The following is a 16,047-nucleotide window of genomic DNA, read 5'->3' as shown; positions in this document are numbered from 1 at the left end:
CTTTTTTGCTAAATTTCAGAACTACCAGCCCCTGGATAGGATCTGATGGACCAGCCTATGGGAGTTTTAAAAGTTGCAGGTTCATTTTTTTTCAAAAAAAGCAACTCTTTCAGTATTTTGCTATGGATCCATTGGTGTGTTTACATTGCATCAGCAGTCATGAAACCACAACTAATTTAATTTGCCTTGCATTACAAAAGGCTTAATTGCAATTATTCAAATAATCTTTTGCTTGTGACACTTTCTATACAGTTTTTTTTTTAAACTAACTGTTTTGCTCGCTGTTCTGTTTTGTCTGTTTCTTGCACTCTTACCCCATAGACATCGCAGTCTGCAAGGAGCGTCTGAAAAAGTTGACGGTAGGAGGTAGGCCGATGCTGGTGGTCTTGATGCTCAGCCAGTTATATTTTGTTGTTTTTCAGCTTTCTTAATCATTTTTTTGAGTGAGACTGGGGTGGGGGGGTTTAAAATCAGAAGCAGCATCAAAGGGTTTGTTGTGTGGGGGCTGGATGTTGATTTTTAAATATACTTGAAATCTGATTTCAAAATCATTGATGTCATGTTGAGGATCAAGGCACTCGGTAACTTTTGAAAACTGCCGGCAATTGGCTTGGGGTTGTTGCCACTCCATACTTCATGGGGCTGTAAATCAGAAACAATGAAGCTGTAACTTGACAAATTTTTTAATGGGTCACTTGTTTTAAATGGAGGCAAAGTCACAGTCTCCACACACAGGCGTGGGGACAGGATTGAACAAAACCATCCAAAATAAAAAAGTTTTAAGGGAAATACATTTATGGGAGCACTTTTCATTCAGAAAAATATAATTTTTTTTTTTACTATCTAAATTTTTACCTCCATGGTGCTGTTATGTTTAGTTTCCTTACTGCTCATCATATTTTATATGTAAAAGCTCAATCTTGGTACAATTGTAAATACCAAATCCACCTTCTGCACACTCCCACTGATCTGAATGGGATTGTCTTCAGACAACATCCATTAGCTGGAATTCATCATGCACTGCTCCGCACTAATCAGGAGCAGCTTCACTGTAGACTAACTAGTAATATGTTAAAACCTATATGTCACAGTCCAGATACCTCACACCATCTAATGCAAATTTCTGTATCACGTGCCATCTAAAAGCTCCAATATGCAACTTCCCACAAACAAGCCAGGCATGCCCACCCACGTGTTGGCAGCAGAATAATATGTTCCCAACCTTACTCTCAGCAACACCATGGAAAGTTCACTGATATTGTATTCCAAGCTTTGAAACTCTGTAATGCACAACCTACCTAACAGCACTGTGGGAGAACCTTCACCACACGGACTGCAGCGGTTCAAGAAGGCGGCTCACCACCACCTTCTCGAGCGCAATTACGGATGGGCAATAAATGCTGGCCTCACCAGCGACGCCCACATCCCATGAACGAATTTTTTTAAAAAGTCTTGGGTTAAAAGAAGAGGCTTATAATGTTGCCAAGAAGAGTAGTAAGCCTGAGGATTGGGAGAGTTTTAGAAACCAGCAAAGGATCAAAAATTGATCGAGGGAGAAAATAGAATATGAGCATAAACTAGCAAGAAATATAAGAACAGATTGTCAGAGCTTTGACAAGTATGTAAAAAGGAAGAGAGTAGCGAAAGTAAACATGGGTCCCTTAGAGGCGAAGACAGGAGAAATTATAATGGGGAATAAGGAAATGGCAGAAACCTTAAACAAATATTTTGTGTCTGTCTTCACAGTCGAAGACACAAAAAGCATACCAGAAATAGTGGGGAACCAAGGACCTAAGACAAGTGAGGAACTTAAAGTAATTAATATTAGTAAGGAAAAAGTACTGGAGAAATTAATGGGACTAAAAGCTGACAAATCCCCTGGACCTGATTGCCTACATCCTAGGATTCTCAGAGGTGGCTGCAGAGATAGTGGATGCATTGGTTATGATCTTACAAAATTCCCTAGATTCTAGAACGGTCCCAGCGCATTGGAAGGTAGTAAATGAGAAAAGTGGGAGAGAGAAAACGGGGAACTACGGGCCAGTTAGCTTGACGTCAGTCGTGGGGAAAATGCTGGAATCCGTTATTAAGGACGTAGTGACACGGCACTTAGAAAATCATAATACGATTTAAGCAGAGTCAACGTGGTTTTATGAAATGAAATCGTGTTTGACAAATCTATTAGTTTTTCAAGGATGTAACTAGCAGGGCAGTTAGAGGGGATCCTCTACCTGGATGTAGTGTATTTAGATTTTCAAAAGGCACTCGATAAAGTGCCATACGAAAGGCTCATGGGGGTAATATATCAGCGTGGATAGAGGATTGGTTAACGGACAGAAAACAGAGTAGAAATAAACGAGTCATGTTCAAGTTGGCAGGCTGTAACTAGTGGGATGTTGTAAGGATCAACTGGGGCCTCAGCTATTTACAATCAAAACTAATGGCTCAGATGAAGGGACCGAGTGCAATGTATCCAAGTTTGCTAGGTGGGAAAGTAAGCTGTGAGGAGGACAGAGTCTGCAAAGGGATATAGATAAGTTAAGTGAGTGGGCAAGAAGGTAGCAGATGAAGTATAATGTGGGGAACTATGACGATGTTCACTTTGGTAGGAAGAATAGAAAGAGTTTTTTTAAAATGGTGAGAAACTATTAAATGTTGGTGCTCAGAGGGATTTGGGTGTCCTTGTACAAGAAATGCAGAAAGTTAACACGAAGGTATAGCAAGCAATTAGGAAGGCAAATGGTATGCTACCTTTATTGCAAGGTGGTTGGAGTACAAGAGTAAGGAAGTCTTGCTGCAATTGTACAGGATTTTTGTGAAATAACACCAGGAGTACAGTGTACACTTTTGGTCTCCTTACCTAAGGAAGGTATATACTTACCTTCAGAGATGGTGCAATGAAGGTCCACTAGATTGATTCCTGATATGAAAGGGTTGTTTTATGAAGAGAGATTGAGTAGAATGGGCCGATACTCGAGTTTAGAAGAATGCGAGGTGATCTCATTGAAACATATAAGATTCTGAGAGGACTTGTCATGGTAGATGCTGAGAGGTTTTCTCTGACTGTAGAGTCTAGAACTAGGGGCACAGTCTCAGGATAAGGGGTCGGCCATTCAAGACTGAGATGAGAAGGAATTTCTTCACTCAGAGGGTTGTGAATCTTTTGGAATTCTCTACCCAAAAGGGCTGTGGATGCTCAGTCGTTGAATATATTAAAGACTAAGATCGATAGATTTTTGGACTCTAGGGGAATCAAGAGATACAGGGATCGGCCAGGAAAGTGGGGTTGAGGTTGAAGATCAGCCATGATCGTATTGAATGGCGGAGCAGGCTCGAGGGGCAGTGTGGCCTACTCCTGCTCCTATTTCTTATGTTACTGATTGGGTTATGTGTCACAGCAACAAAACAAAACACCTAGTCCCCTATCCATTTCCTGCTCTGTCTCACGCTTCTCCCAGACTTCTACCATATCCTCTCGTTATGAGGAATGACATGGGAGAGACTCAAGTATTTTGTCATAAATATGCATTTTTTTTCAGTATGTACAATGCAAGGTGCTGTGAGTGTTCCCCGATTAAATAAATTGCAATCTAACTTTGTGAAATCCTGACTCTACAGCTGAACTCTTGTGTGGGTTGTGGTGACCCCTCTTGAATAATTAGTTCCACTGGATGATGTCACGAGCTAACAGATTGATACACAGAGCATGCCTGAGGCTGCACCTCTGACATCAGTGGTTCAAAGCAATGAGAGAGCAGGGGTGCAACAGTGATTGCCAAAGGTCAGTGATCACCCGTCGAATGAGGAAATAAATGTCTTTAAAACGCAGACGAATTCTCATCTAATGTATCATGACATCTCTGATCTGTAATCGATTACAATCTATATTTTGGGGATTAAATTTTTGCAACTGACATTGTTTGGTGTGTTGAAAATGCATAATAGATATGAGTGTAGTACACTATATTCTGTGTAAGCGATATCGGGCATTGTAAACATCATGTCTGATTTAGATGGGGGAGGAAAATGAAATCTGTTGTCAGAACATTTGATTATTTGCAGATGAGTGTCTAGCTGTGATTCTTCAGTAATAATATACCAATCCAACCACTTGATCATGGTTATACTGATTCTTAGAAACCAATTGTCAACAACTGCACCGAACACACTTCATAGAGGAAGTGTAATGTGACTGTTCCTTTTTTTTTGTTTCAAGAATATGTTTTCCACACCTCCAAAAAAAATCCTTCTCCAATTCCCAAAAGGGTTACGTGTTTCTTTTTGTTTAAGAGCCATGTACCTTGTCTAGATTGTTGTTTGTTGTGTATATTCATGTGTGTCTTGTGTTTGTGTTAATCTGTGAAAACCAAGGTGGAATGTATCCCATTGATTCGTGTGGTCAGGAAGAGGGGGAATATAAAAGAGGATCATTACTATCTCATCTGGTTGTTAGATTGGTGTCTCTGCCCATGAGCCGACAAATACAAGCGTATTCCACACGGGAATCGTCAATATTTACCCCAAACCCTGTTGGTCTGATCTGGAAAACAGGAATATAGATAACAATTCATGTCGACTGTAAAGAAAAAATTAAAGCTGGAGAAAATCTCTTTATGCTAGAGTATTGAGAGAGTCCATTGCACCCCAGAAATTGCACCTTGCCAAAATTATTAAAATCAAAAGCTCGAGCAAGGAATGTGTTTTTTTTTCCTGGCCTGGAAACCAACATTTACAAGCACTTGGCAATCTGCAAACTTCCCTTGCTAAACATCAATTAAACTCTGAACTCTGCACCGATTTAAACCACTTTGCTACAGGCAGGACCTGGACAGTGGTATTGAAGGAGCAGGCTAGGTAGCAGCCAAACAAAATAAGTACTTCAGACTATCCATGAGCAATGCCACAAGAGAAATACCTAGTCTTTTTAAGGAGAATGCTAAGCTGGCAGTTGTGTCAAAACTAGCTTAATGACACCATCTTTGATCCTTTTGATCATTTAGCTCAGCAGCTGATCATACTGTAAACTCAGGACTTTTACCTACTGCAGTCTTCCTCAGATCGTTCAGATATTTAGTACCAGTAATTAAAATGATCCAGATATGTCCTCGAGGTATTCTTCCTTGTTCTTTTGTGTTATCTCTGTCGATGCTGTTTCTTTCCTTTTTGTTCTGTTCAGTTGAAAATTATGTTTTTGATGATGTGTTGTGTTGGTAAAAACACCCGGGTACGGAGCTGGCTCCGACTCGATAGATTTTAAAACCCTTGTTTCCGATGTTAAATATGCCAAGACAACGCAGTTGTTTCCCCCTTCCCTCCCCTGTGTTTCTATAAAATGTTAATAAATATATATTACAGCTTACCTCACGAGCCATCAAATGAGGGTTTCACTGGTTAATGTGGGACTGGTCACTTATCCGGTTCAGCCCTCATCATAATGGCTCTGGTTCAAATCCAGCCCAGAGCTTCTGTAAAATTTGGGAAGGTTTTGTGGGCGGTACCTTTTTATTGAAATTCACCTCAGACGAGGTCAGAAATTTTCACTCCTATTGAGGGTTTAAATTAAATTACAGCAGTTTACCTGACTTAATCCAGTATAACTAAATTACATCTTAAAAGTGCCCTTTTAATAGTCATTCCCAAACTAGTGTCAGTTATCTTTCTCCGGTGCCCATAGGATGGTGTGCAGTGGTAGATCTTATCCTGAAGGTGGAATTTGAGGTACATTATTGTGGTAGTACAAGTGAGCAATGCATTGCTCCAACTTTTGCCAGGAGTTACAAAACTAACGGTGTTGAATCCTTTTGGTGGGATAGGAAGGAGGATTTCTTTCTCAGATGCTGATCAACTTGTGCTGTGCATTTACTGTTTTTTAAAAAACCTTTAAACAGTATTTGGATCAAAAGTGTTAAACACGTGAAATTTAGTCCAGTATTGTTTTCTGGTTCTAACGAGAAGCACGAGAAAGGTTTGCTTAAATTTAAGGGGGAAGAACCGTATCTATACACCTAATAATCTGGAGTCTGAATTTTTGCTGAGTTACTGTACTAATTGCTGGCTGCACGTGCTTGTTTGGCTCCAGCCCACTCACCATTGAGAGAGGGCACTGATTATTGGGCTTGTGTGTTCACTTGTGCATGTTTGGTGTGTGACTCCGCAGTTTAGATGTGCACCTCTTGTGCCCGTTTATTGGAACATGAGCATTCTAGATAGTTTTGCACGATAATTTTGCAGTTGAATACTAAGAATTAACTTTTATTCTTCTTGTTTATCCCTTCTCACTCTCCTTTCCTCGTCTCCAATTGTGTACACTAATGTGTGTTTTTTTTTCTACGGTGCTTCCCCTTTCTGTTCAAATAAAAATTGCAAATTGGATATCCATCCTCATCATTCAATAATGTATCTTTTTAACTGTCTTCTACCTGTTCCATGTGGCCACATTCCTCCATTTGTGGCTGCTGACATGACACTCTAACATTCATGCCTTCTGAAATTGTGTATATAATATTTACATTGCACTATTAAATCTTTTGGTTTCATATTTTTCCATTCGGACCTTTCGCTGCTGCCAACTTGCGTTGCATGCTGTTTGCACTGCTTCCTCTGCACCTCCTGTGATCTGTTTCCTATTTCAACCTCATGGACTGTGTGTCGCTTTCCGTCCTTCATCTTTCCTTGCTGCACTGTGGCTTTCTGTGTCCTCGTGTCATATCTCACGGACAAAATTGTGCAGCATTTTATGGCCTAGATGAGTCGGATCTCGACAAGGTCTTCCATTTACCCACAACCACCTTCATTGGAGGCAGTGAGACTGCCCTTCCTCTCCGGGAGATCATTCGGAGAATGGAGGTAGGTGGTAGAATTTGAAGTGAAATGGCGCTCAGAAGGCACCATTTTTTGTTTCCTTTTGAGATGTATTTCTTTACTGTGGGGGGGGGAAATCCATAACTGGTCAATATTTTACATTTTTAATCTTTCATTTGCACGTTAATGTCATTTTAAAAAATAAATTGCAGTGGGAGCCAATGCAGAGAAATATCTGCAGTTTGACAATGAAAGAGGATGGCATGTGGCAGCCCTCTAGCCTCACACCTGCACTTCAGCATCAGCAGGTTTCCCCGTTTCACGGCTGGCTATAATGGTGAGGCTATCTGCAGAAGTGTTAATTACATGCCATAGCCAATAAAAGTGCTAACCACTATTTCGAGGCTTTAAAAAAAGGCAGTATTTTTTTAACTTTGCAATAGGAAGTGGAGTAGGCCATTCAGCCCCTCGAGCCTGTTCCGCCATTCAACGAGATCATGGCTGATCTGTATCCTAACTCTATCCGCCTTGGCTCCATATCTCTTAATGCCTTCGGCTAGCAAAAATCTATTGACCTCTGATTTTAAAATTATTAATTGAGCTAGAATCTACTGCTTTTTGAGGGAGAGTGTCCCACTCTTTTTTATTCATTCGTGGGATGTGGGTGTCGCTGGCAAGGCCAGCATTTATTGCCCATCCCTAATTGCCCTTGAGAAGGTGGTGGTGAGCCGCCTTCTTGAACCGCTGCAGTCCGTGTGGTGAAGGTTCTCCCACAGTGCTGTTAGGAAGGGAGTTCCAGGATTTTGACCCAGCGACGATGAAGGAACGGTGATATATTTCCAAGTCAGGATGGTGTGACTTGGAGGGGAACGTGCAGGTGGTGTTGTTCCCATGTGCCTGCTGCCCTTGTCCTTCTAGGTGGTAGAGGTCACGGGTTTGGGAGGTGCTGTCGAAGAAGCCTTGGCAAGTTGCTGCAGTGCATCCTGTGGTTGGTACACACTGCAGCCACGGTGCACCGGTGGTGAAGGGAGTGAATGTTTAGGGTGGTGGATGGGGTGCCAATCAAGCGGGCTGCTTTGTCCTGGATGGTGTCGAGCTTCTTGAGTGTTGTTGGAGCTGCACTCATCCAAGCAAGTGGAGAGTATTCCATCACACTCCTGACTTGTGCCTTGTAGATGGTGGAAAGGCTTTGGGGAGTCAGGAGGTGAGACTCTTCTACTACCCTTTGTGTGAAGAAGTGTTTCCTAATTTCTCTCCTGGATGGACTGGCTCTGAGTTTAAGGTTATGTCCCCTTGTCCTAGAATCCCCCACCAGTGGAAAAAGTTTCTCTCTCTCCCCTATAAATTCCATTCAAAATCCTGAAAACCTCAATCAAAACACTTTTTCCTTCCATATTCTAGGAAATACAAGCCGAGTTTATGCAATGTCTCCTCAGTTTAATCCTTGGAGCCCTGGTTAGCACTTTTCTTGGCTGTGGCATGCATGTTTCTGTTTTTTTTAGTGGGGGGAGGAGAGAAACGGGTAATTGAGCTGCTTCCAGTGCACGTTATCGCTTATCTGTAAAGCTGAATGAGGGGAAGGAGGCAGAACTGTCCACTTCATATTTGTCTTGCACTGTTATTGACTTGTATAATGACCAATGGCCTTCTCTCCACTGCACCTCCGATCTCCTGCTTTATGCAGTCAGCAGTGCCACTCACAGTGGTGATGGACACCAAATGTACACTGCAAGCTGAAGGCAAATGCTCTGTCCTCCTCCTTGTATCTTCATTGTGTCAAAATGAAGACCCATTGCACTGTCTCCTTCCCTATTTTCTCATTCCCAGGGCATCGCTGAATCATAAAGGTTACTGCACGGAAGGAGGCCATTTGCTCCATTGAGTCCATGCCGGCGCTACACAAGAGCAATCCAGCTCGTCCCACTCCTCCGCCCTATCCCCGTAGCCCTGCAAATCTTTTCCTTTTCAAGTGGTTATCCGGTTCCCTTTTGAAAGCCATGATTGAATCTGCTTCCACCACCCATCCCCTCCCCAGCAGTGCTTTCCAGATCCTAACTGTGGAACGCTAAAGTTTACAGTCTTTTAAAACCCCGATTTGAACTCCCCCAATGTTTCTTCCTGATTTACCTCATCTTTTCTCTTAGTCCTGCACTATGGGTCTTGGCTCTTTACCCTGGTCAAGAATAAAATCTCGCAGAGAGAAATACTTCTGTTCTTGGCCGTAGGAAAGCCAAATATCAAAACATTCCTTTTTTAAAAAATTTATAGACTGATACATCTATCAAGGAAGTAATGAAACTTATTTTTAGTTTTTCTGTTGGTAAATTTGTCAATGGTCACATTCTTGGGTAATCGTTAAAGGTCAAAAGGTTTTTATCTGATGGTGTTTGCTCTGCATGCTTTGCTCGTGCCTTACGCTAAGCAGATGCTTGCTTCTCCTCAGATGTCTTACTGTCAGCATATTGGCGTTGAGTTCATGTTTATCAATGATCTGGAGCAGTGCCAGTGGATCAGGCAGAAGTTCGAGACCCCTGGTGTCATGCAATTCACCAATGAAGAGAAACGGACCCTTTTGGCCAGGCTGGTCCGCTCCACCAGGTCAGCAACAATAAATAAATACATTTCTGGGTCTGAGAGCTGTCATCACACTGCCTGCAATTACATTTACTATTAAAAGGAGGACAGATTTGCGTTTATATAGTGCCTTATGTACACATTCTGTGCCCTTGCTACCCTCAGTGCTTCCTCCAAGTGGTGCTCAATATGGAGAAGGACTGATTCATCAGCTGAGGGAGGACAGTAGGTGGTAATCAGCAGGAGGCTTCCTTGCCCACGTTTGACCTGATGCCATGAGATTTCATGGGGTCGGGAGTCAATGTTGAAGACTTCCAGGGCCACTCCCTCCTGACTGTATATCACCTCTGGTGGGTCTGTCCTGCCGGTGGGACAGGATGTACCCAGGGATGGTGATGGAAGAGTCTGGGACGTTGGCTGAAAGGTATGATTCTGTGAGTGTGGCTATGTCAAGCTGTTGCTTGACTAGTCTGTGGGACAGCTCTCCCAATTTTGGCACAAGTCCCCAGATGTTCGTGAGGAGGACTTTGCAGGGTCGACTGGGCTTGGTTTGCCAACAATGGCTCGTGGCTAGACTTTGCCTTTCTGCAAGGCTGTGGTTCTTCATCCAGTACAAGGCAATTAACTAATCATACATCTACTTTTGCTTTCCTTAAGTCCTTTCACAGCCTTACCCTATATAATGATGAGAGAAATATTGATGACTCTGTACATCAGTCTGGGCCAAAATACACAAATCAAGAATCCTTCAACATATGAGCTGTTTTTTTTTTCTTTTTAAATATTCAATTTAGTTCTGGTCAGAGGTGGTGATTGGTGGGGGGGTGGGGAGGAAATGGTCTTTGGTGCTCGAGAAGGTAGGCCCTTGATACAGAGTCATGGAGGTACTACAGAGAGCCAGAAACCTCTTCACACACAGCCCAACGCTTGGGCGCTGCAAATAGCCATTAAACCCATTTTATCATTGTACCAATCTAGAGTGAAACATCAGGCCCATTTTAAACTTATTAAAAGTTTCTTAACCACAAATTTGGTGATCTGCACAGACAGCAGTGGTACTGGCATTCTAATTGGCAGATTTGATTGATTTCTGCTTGTGCAGATGCGTGTTTCCAAGACTGGTCATCAGCTCTAAGTATTATGTAATAGGATTGGTTGAATCATTGCTACTTAGCTTATATGTGCAGTTTTAAGGAACTGCTTTACGTAGCTTTAAATTGATAAATGCTTTCTTTCCAATGCTTTTGAATGTTATAATAGAATGATTGTGTCTGATTTTGCTCACAGGTTTGAGGAGTTTCTGCAGAGGAAGTGGTCGTCTGAGAAACGCTTTGGTCTGGAAGGCTGTGAGGTGCTGATCCCTGCGCTGAAAACCATCATCGACAAATCCAGTGAAAGAGGTGTTGATAATGTCATCATGGGCATGCCTCACAGGTAATGCAAAATGTTAGCTGGGAAGTGCTCACTGTTTCTGGGAATTAGACACTCAAACTGCATTTTTAAACTTTTTTTTAGCTTTTATTTTTCTGGGTTTTTTTTACTCTTATTTATCCACTTGGCCTGGTGCCTCCAGTCCATTGGGTGCGTACTTGGCCTGCTGTCGAGCTGCTGCCAATACACCCTGTCGCTGGGGGCAGCACCGTAGACCACCCAGAGGTAACTTTTCCCTACTTCATCTCAACACAGCTCACTTTGGGATCCCACCCTGCAGCACTGATGGTTAGCACACCCACACTCAACACCATGCTGCCCCGGTATTTCTCATAATGACATTCACCCCATTTTAATAATTCTCATTCTTCATAGAAATAGTTTTCCATGAGGGATTGACAAGTGTAAATTATGCTTCTTGGACTTCTACAATCTTTTGAAAAATGGTGTGCTCTAACCACCTTTAAAAGCCTAACAAAACCGACATCTTTGATTGCTATTTTATCCAGCTTTTCTAACTTCTTTCCTACTTCTAGGAATATAGGAACAGGAGTAGGCCATTCAGCCCCTCGTGCCTGCTCCGCCATTTGGTAAGATCATGGCTGATCTGTGATCTAACTCCATATACCTGCCTTTGGCCCATATCCCTTAATACCTTTGGTTGCCAAAAAGCTATCTATTTCAGATTTAAATTTAGCAATTGAGCTGGTATCAATTGCCGTTTGCGGAAGAGAGTTCCAAACTTCTACCACCCTTTGTGTGTAGAAATGTTTTCTAATCTCGCTCCTGAAAGGTCTGGCTCTAATTTTTAGACTGTGCCCCCTACTCCTAAAATCCCCAACCAGCGGAAATAGTTTCCCTCTATCCACCCTATCCGTTCCCCTTAATATCTTATAAACTTCGAGTTGATATCTGATGCTCCCCCTGTAAAAACACCTGAGACGTATTATTCGGTGCAAGATATTATGAATAAAGTTAGTACTACTTCCACCCTAGGTGGTCGCTGGTACATTTTTGGGTTTCTTTACTTTTTTTCCATACACTTTTTTTATCTTCTGTATTTCAAGCTACTCTTGCAGGTGAGCCCAAGGTCCTTCTGTTCTTTTAAAAAGTATGTGTTCACTTGCCCAGTTCTTCAATAAATTTGTAGCATGCCCAGGGAATGAACAGAAAACTCTTCGATATCAAAGTCTGGTTTTATCATGTACCCTCATGTGATGCTCCTTGTCTTCACCAGGTGGCAGCTTAATACTACACTAAATTTTGACTTGGGCTTTAATTGGTAAATAACTTTTTAGAACTGTAAAAGAATCAAGGAATTTTAGCACTATATAACAAATATATATATTTACAGTAGATCCATGTAATGGAAAATAGTTTGCTAGTACTGTACTAAATTATGATATAGAAGCAATATTCTGAAGTAATTGTTCTCCTTTTCTCGCTGTCTGTGGAAGCTATCTGGTCTAAACTCTGCAATTTGAACACAATGGGTTGATTAAAACATCGCCAAAGGATGACTGGAACCAATTGGATTTAATTTGACTGGCAACTTTTTTCAAATTTGACAATCAAATCTGTATTTGAAGTAAGATTATTGTATTTAAATTGAATGGCTTGCCCTTCCCCTCCCCGCTTCAGACCTCCAGCGCAGACAAATTGTTAAAATTTATCAAGTTTGGCTGAGATGTGACTTCTGTGAGTAATACTGGTTTTTAATCCCTTGTGTAGTAGCAGAATGAAAAAAGCCAGTATCTTGCTGAATCTTAACCAAAATGTTATTTTGTCACCGCATGCTGAACTATGGGCATTAGCTCTTCACCTGGGGGTCTCTTTTTTTTTTTTAAAAAATCATCTGCAGCACAGCAGTTGGTTAGAACATCAACCAACTGCAAGTCTTTGCCTCTGTTTTTCTGTGTATGGTAGCCATTTGGTTTAATGGATTTGTTCATCCTGTAGAGGCCGTCTGAATGTGTTGGCCAATGTGATCAGGAAGGAACTGGAGCAGATCTTCTGTCAGTTTGACTCGAAATTAGAAGCTGCAGATGAGGTGAGTGTCCTGGGCACAGTGTTTGGTACTGTGCCGAGTTGCAGACTGAAGTTTCTGTACAGTGCACTGTTAGGTATTTAAGTTGCTTTTATATTGGAATGGACCCTTTTTTGCTGGGACTGTCGTCACCCGATGCCCAGGTATCATGCAGCTTATGGCGACCCCAAATCAACTTGACGATCTGAGAAGGCCATCTGCTGGGAGGACCGGATTTTAAGAACAGGATTTCCCGACCACTGGCCTTAATGAATCGGAGAGTTTGCTTTGGGGTTGCAACAATGACACTGAGGCGAATTATTGAGCGGCCTGTTGAGCTAAATGCAAATAAAACGACGGTATTTCGCAATGCTTTATGTTGCCAGTGCATAACCATACCCTGTTCCGTTCTGTATCAACAGGGTACTGGTGATGTGAAGTACCATTTAGGGATGTACCACCGGAGGATCAATCGTGTGACAAACCGAAACATAACTCTCTCACTCATGGCCAACCCATCGCATCTGGAGGCTGTGGATCCTGTTGTACAAGGAAAGACCAAAGCAGAACAGTTTTACCTCAGTGACACGGAAGGAAGGAAGGTAAAACTTCAGTTGTCAGTGTATTGTGCACGTAGGGGTGTTTTCCTGAAAACATGATGTGGAGATGCCGGTGATGGACTGGGGTGGACAAATGTAAGGAATCTTACAACACCAGGTTATAGTCCAACAATTTTATTTTAAAATCACAAGCTTTCGGAGATTATCCCCTTCGTCAGATGAATGAGTGAAAAGGTTCTCAAATCGCATATCTTATACTATGCTGGGACAGCATCACACCAATCAAAAGGTGTCGTTGTTATTCAAACAGGCCAGTCACGGAGAACAGCACGTCCCAGTACACTGGATATACATTGTGTCAATTACACAGACAGGCAGAAAGAAACCCAAAATGGCAGAGAGAGAGAGAATATTAAAAAACATAATTTTTTTCCCCTTTTTGCTGGTGGGGTTACGTGTAGCGTGACATGAACCCAAGATCCCGGTTGAGGCCGTCCTCATGGGTGCGGAACTTGGCTATCAACTTCTGCTCGACGATTTTGCGTTGTCGTGTGTCTCGAAGGCCGCCTTGGAGAGCGCTTACCCGAAGATCGGTGGCTGAATGTCCTTGACTGCTAAAGTGTTCCCCGACTGGGAGGGAACCCTCCTGTCTGGCGATTGTTGCGCGGTGTCTGTTCATCCGTTGTCGCAGTGTCTGCATGGTCTCGCCAATGTACCATGCTCCGAGGCATCCTTTCCTGCAACGTATGAGGTAGACAACGTTGGCAGAGTCACAGGAGTATGAACCATGTACCTGGTGGGTGGTGTCCTCTCGTGTGATGGTGGTATCCGTGTCGATGATCTGGCATGTCTTGCAGAGGTTGCCGTGGCAGGGTTGTGTGGTGTCGTGGACGCTGTTCTCCTGAAAACTGGGTAACTTGCTGCGAACGATGGTCTGTTTGAGGTTAGGTGGCTGTTTAAAGGCGAGTAGTGGAGGCGTGGGGATGGCCTTAGCGAGGTGTTCGTCGTCATCGATGACATGTTGAAGGCTGCGGAGAACATGGTGTAGTTTCTCCGCTCCAGGGAAGTACTGGACGACAAAGGGTACTCTGTTGGTTGCGTCCCGTGTTTGTCTTCTGAGGAGGTCTATGCGATTCTTCGCTGTGGCCCGTCGGAACTGTCGAGCGTCATATCCCGTTCTTACGAGGGCGTCTTTCAGCTGAACGTAAGAACGGGATATGACGCTCGACTTGTCGATCGACAGTTCCGACGGGCCACGGCGAAGAATCGCATAGACCTCCTCAGAAGACAAACACGGGACGCAACCAACAGAGTACCCTTCGTCGTCCAGTACTTCCCTGGAGCGGAGAAACTACACCATGTTCCCCGCAGCCTTCAACATGTCATCGATGACGACGAACACCTCGCTAAGGCCATCCCCACGCCTCCACTACTCGCCTTTAAACAGCCACCCAACCTCAAACAGACCATCGTTCGCAGCAAGTTACCCAGTTTTCAGGAGAACAGCGTCCACGACACCACACAACCCTGCCACGGCAACCTCTGCAAGACATGCCAGATCATCGACACGGATACCACCATCACACGAGAGGACACCACCCACCAGGTACATGGTTCATACTCCTGTGACTCGGCCAACGTTGTCTACCTCCTACGTTGCAGGAAAGGATGCCCCGGAGCATGGTACGTTGGATGCCATGGATCTTCAATTCAGCATGCCCCGGAGCATGCAGACACTGCGACAACGGATGAACGGACACCGCGCAACAATCGCCAGACAGGAGGGTTCCCTCCCAGTCGGGGAACACTTTAGCAGTCAAGGACATTCAGCCACCGATCTTCGGGTAAGCGCTCTCCAAGGCGGCCTTCGAGACACACGACAACGCAAAATCGTCGAGCAGAAGTTGATAGCCAAATTCCGCACCCATGAGGACGGCCTCAACCGGGATCTTGGGTTCATGTCACGCTACACGTAACCCCACCAGCAAAAAGGGGAAAAAAATTATGTGTTTTTAATATTCTCTCTCTCTCTCTCTCTCTGCCATTTTGGGTTTCTTTCTGCCTGTCTGTGTAATTGACACAATGTATATCCAGTGTACTGGGACGTGCTGTTCTCCGTGACTGGCCTGTTTGAATAACAACGACACCTTTTGATTGGTGTGATGCTGTCCCAGCCTAGTATAAGATATGCGATTTGAGAACCTTTTCACTCATTCATCTGACTCGGGATAATCTCCGAAAGCTTGTGATTTTAAAATAAATTTGTTGGACTATAACCTGGTGTTGTAAGATTCCTTACATTCCTGAAAACAAACAGAGCCATGAATGCTCCTTTCCTGTTGGGTTACTGATTGGTGTGTTAAGTGGGAGGGGAAAAGACGTCACACTGGTGCAACAGGGGTGCTTTTTAGAGGTTTGGACTGAAGATTATTGGCTGGAGCCCAGTAGATGGATCTTTACTGGATCTTACTCTTGCTGTGCTTACACTGGGAGTGTTTGATGGGATATTTTGCATATCTTTTTGATTTCAGGATTTTTTTTTTTCTTCCATGCATCTGCAAAGATGAGTTTCTTATTTTTCCCATCGGTGGCCCTATCATGTAACATTATGTTCACAGTGCCACCTGCAGGTACGGTACCTTTGGAATGTTGAGG

General features: G+C 43.2%; 1 protein-coding gene across 4 annotated transcripts in view; it reads left to right on the top strand.

Annotated features, from left to right (window-relative positions):
• Positions 1–16,047, top strand: part of LOC137335848 (2-oxoglutarate dehydrogenase complex component E1) — a 78,869-nt gene that overhangs the window by 39,553 nt on the left and 23,269 nt on the right. For 2 of the 4 annotated variants that reach the window (XM_068001322.1, XM_068001318.1), the window contains 6 exons: positions 322–366; positions 6,731–6,846; positions 9,245–9,399; positions 10,663–10,809; positions 12,766–12,856; positions 13,255–13,434. In XM_068001322.1, coding sequence (XP_067857423.1) covers positions 322–366; positions 6,731–6,846; positions 9,245–9,399; positions 10,663–10,809; positions 12,766–12,856; positions 13,255–13,434 — 734 coding nt within the window. The remainder of the gene's footprint in view (positions 1–321; positions 367–6,730; positions 6,847–9,244; positions 9,400–10,662; positions 10,810–12,765; positions 12,857–13,254; positions 13,435–16,047) is intronic. The other 2 variants (XM_068001320.1, XM_068001319.1) reach the window with 1 other exon arrangement.

This window comes from Heptranchias perlo, chromosome 20 (genome assembly GCF_035084215.1).
Source record: "Heptranchias perlo isolate sHepPer1 chromosome 20, sHepPer1.hap1, whole genome shotgun sequence".
NCBI lineage: Eukaryota > Metazoa > Chordata > Chondrichthyes > Hexanchiformes > Hexanchidae > Heptranchias > Heptranchias perlo.
This window is presented reverse-complemented; position numbering and strand designations above follow the sequence as displayed.